Source organism: Coturnix japonica, chromosome W (assembly GCF_054131305.1).
Source record: "Coturnix japonica strain WE chromosome W, WE-NBRP24, whole genome shotgun sequence".
NCBI classification, from domain to species: Eukaryota; Metazoa; Chordata; class Aves; order Galliformes; family Phasianidae; genus Coturnix; species Coturnix japonica.
In genome coordinates this window covers 10,679,342-10,683,156 of record NC_140701.1, presented here as the reverse complement: position 1 = coordinate 10,683,156, position 3,815 = coordinate 10,679,342, and the positions used below count along the sequence as shown (strand labels likewise).

At 45.1% G+C, this 3,815-nt stretch overlaps 1 protein-coding gene across 1 annotated transcript; it reads right to left on the bottom strand.

The window, feature by feature from the left end:
• Positions 1–224: 224 nt before the first annotated feature.
• On the bottom strand, positions 225–2,678 carry LOC146754505 (uncharacterized). Its single transcript, XM_085527699.1, has one exon. It carries the CDS (start codon positions 1,144–1,146, stop codon positions 226–228), a length of 921 nt encoding a protein of 306 aa, XP_085383825.1. The 5' UTR covers positions 1,147–2,678; the 3' UTR covers position 225.
• Between the last annotated feature and the right edge of the window lie 1,137 nt (positions 2,679–3,815).

Below are 3,815 nucleotides of genomic sequence, written 5' to 3'. Positions count from 1 at the left end.
ATTTTACCCAGGTTTGGGTGACTGGAATGGTCTGTCTCCCAAAACCTCCAATCATCACTCCATTATCTTTGAATTTGCTTGGGTCCCCATATATTATAGATGTCTCTGCCCCAGTATCAACTAGGGCCATAACCTACTGTACATTCTTTCGGGACCAGTATATCGTCAATTCTACATAGGGCCTCCGGTCCCGTCTAGAGGCCCTAGGGGGACTGACGTCCCTCGTCACGCCATGAACTGAGCCAGGTTCAAGTCTTTTACCTCTGATACCTCTGGTATCGTGACCCGAGGCACCTGAGGCGGCTTCTTTTTCCTATTCAGAACTACAAAGTCTTCTAAATTCCATGTTGTTGTTGGTCTCCACTCTATAAGTCTTATCCCTGGTCTTTTGGGGTTATTCTGAAATTTTTGTTCATTCTTCAGCTGCTTCCACAACTGAAGGAGAACGTGATTGGGCTGACCATCAATTTTTGAAAATTGAACGCCTGCCCGGAGCAGATAATTGAACATTTGTTTCCGGGATACTCTAACAGGTCCTGCCCGAGGGGTTCGCGGGGCCGATCTTCTGGCTCGCACTATTGGAAAAGCCTCGGCATCCTCAATCACCCTGATATTGCGCTTAGTTCGTAAGCGCTCAGTTTCCCCAAGGTCCGCCACCAATTGGGCAGCTTGTTGGACTGCTGCTTCTGCAGCTACAAATGGGTTGAGTATGGAAACCAGTGTTCCATACATATGCGAGGGAGCTTGTTGTAAAATTAGGTCCCTCATTCCTGCGGAGAATCTTACCATATCAGGGCTATCAAATGTATCTTCGTAGATAGCCTCTCGCATGCCTAATTCTCGTATATAATTTTGAAGGTCTTCCATAGAAGACCACATCCCTGAGTTTACTGGCATGTCAGTTTTATTTGGCCACACCATACGGCAAGCAGCCATTAGCCAGTCTACAATTGAATGATTTTCTTCAGGGAATTGAGTCCCAGCATACAGTCTCTGCCTAAGGGCAGGATGTATTGTTATTGTGGCCAACTTGGATACTTCGGGGCCACTAACCAGTACACTTTCTGGCCCCGAATCCCATAACCGTAATAACCAAGCTGGAACACTTTCCCTTGGCCTTTGCCTAAATCGTTGCACTAGGTCCATGAGTTCGGTGGGCGTGTATGGACAGGCTGTTACATGTAAATAAGATTCAGCTCGAACTCTCGAGTTGTAACGCGATAGGTCTTCCCCGCTCGGTAATGTATATGTATGAGACTGAAATACAAGCCCTATATAAGGGGCTCACGCGGTTGAATAAACGCCATTTTACAGCTCACCATATTGGTGTAATCAGCGTGTAACTTGGTCAGGGGGCCGTCAGAAGCACATTCTCAATGAGGGACATAGTTCTTAAGGTTACCTTGCACAAGGCAACAATTGGCGCCCCGTGTGAGGACGTTCTGAGAGTGAGTTTGCGACGGCTAACCGCGAGACGGACACGAATCCTATGGTTAGATCCCGTGGAAGCGCCTAGGGGGCGAAATTGAATGCAGCTGCTGTTTATCCTGCGGTGAGACCGTGGAAGACCATGGGACTTTGGGCCCGGGTATATACAAAGGGTGCGAGGACGTACGGTGTCGAGCACCAGAAAAAACATGGAATCAATCCATCATTAAGGTAGTATTGAACAGTGAAGCAGGAAACAGATGCTCTGCTGAAATTCATAATAAAGGGGGGCTAAAAGGGGGATAGTGAAAGGTAGTTTACAGAAAATGATTTAGTTAGTTAGAATAACAAGGAATGGAGACAGTGGGTCTGGGAGAGCAGGAAGGATGCAGATAAGGAGTGAGATCTCCCTGAGACACCCTGGCGAGGAGGGGATTAGATGTTTTAAATATCAAAAGAGGAGTTGCATCTCCCTGATAAGATGGGCGATAACAAGAGGGGGTCTGCATGATAAAGAATTATTGAATATGTATCAGGATTACGGGAAATCATTGACTATGTATGAGGTGTACCTATATCTGTATCACGGTTTTACAAGTCGGTGTGCAAGTTTAGAGGAGCTATCCCCCTTGCACCCGGCGCTGCGCAACGCTGGAATAAACATACCTGCTTTATAACCCATCTCTGGATTATAGAGTTTGATTCCGCAAGTCAGTATTACGAGTTTGTAAAACTCATTGCGGTAGGAATGCTCCTAAGAAGGAGATTGCTGCCGTTATTTCTTGTTTGCAGAAAGCTCAGCCTTCACCCTCCCCTAGTAATCTACTTGATTCGGAGCGGTGGGAATCTTTCACCGCTGCCCTGCTCCAAAGAGCAATGCACGAGTATAAAGCGGAGGAATTAAAAACCTGGGGTTTGGTCCTGGGTGCACTCGAAGCGGCTAAGGAGGAGAGTAAATCGTTTGCTCCAGGTAATGCTTTGCTGGGGCCGGGGAACCGAGGGTTGGAGTCAGGGAGCGCGCTTATTTGCAGACCCCCGGAGGGAGAACAATGGCTTAAGATGGCGACAGCCACCCTGACTGCCCCCCCAACTCCACATGTGCAGCAGTTAAGAGATAAGTGGGGTGTCATGGTTTAATAATTTTGTAATTTTGCTATCAGTATTCCACATCATAACATCATATAAAGCATGAATAATTTTACTGAATCTGCTACTTACAGAAGAAGACTACATCTCCCAGGGAACAACACGATAGATCACGGGACCTGGACTCTATATTAACTCGGTTGCAGACTAGACTGATCTCTCTCTTTCGAGTTCTGGCGTTCAGGGGAGTGTGTGGGAGCCTTCAGCGTCTCGCCTAAATTTCACAGTAGGCCTCTCGGTTACGAGACTCATTCTCTCTCCTATTTTGTCTGATTCGTTAGCTCAATTTTCAATTATATTATATTATATTTTATTATCCTGTATTTCGATATAGTATTTAGTAAATAAGTGTGCCTCCTTAGATCGTTGACGCTGTTTTCTTTTCCTAATTAACTTTTTCCTTTTGGCCTAGGGCCCCCGCGGGGCCCACGGCCCCTGTCACGGGTGCAAGTGGATTTTTTCGTTCAAACCGTGACAGATTTTGGTGGAGAATGCGGGCAATTTGAGTTGCTGTTTTTCTGTGTTTTCTTCTGTTGCTCTTTTAGCTTTTAACAGGGCTACAAGTTGTTTTTCTTTGTTAAGGAGCTATCTTAGGTTTGCGATTCTGCGCCTGCGAGCTTGACCTTGAAAGTCCAGGCGGACTGCCAATACTCCGGTTTATTTTATAAACACTACTGAGCTTTGCGTTTTTAACTTTTTTTTTCTCTCTATTAAAAAAAATAATAATAATAAAAATGTTCTCTCTACTAAGTTGGCTTTATAAGGTACTGCATTTCATTAGTTCCTCTTTTATGATGCTCCAAACATATTGGACCATGTTTAAGCTAGCCCATTTTACCTATGAAGTTATAGGAATGTATTATAGATTGAAAGCACGGTTAGCAACGCTTACTTGGTATTTGCATGCAGCTCCAGAGGGAGCAACTAATGCAGCTAATGCAACCAATAGTACGGAAATGGTGGTTTTTGAGCGTGCTCTTCCTTTTTTCTTTGCATCCTTCAAGCAGTCTTCGACTGACCAGTTGTCCCAGTGGACCACACTGTCAATCGTATTAATCTCCCTTAATTTACTGTTGGTTATTGTAGTGATCTCACTCAGTATCTGGATTTATAACCTCAGGAGGAAGTCTTCCCTAGAATTAGAGAATACTGAGTGGCAGGGAGTGTGGAGAGACTTTGGAGAGACTTTTAGAAGACAGACATCTTTAGTGTCATGGAGCTTTACTCCTGAACACTTAAAG

Coding starts and splice junctions, on each gene's coding strand:
- LOC146754505 (XM_085527699.1), bottom strand. CDS start 1,146: ATGGACCTAGTGCAACGATTTAGGCAAAGGCCAAGGGAAAGTGTTCCA.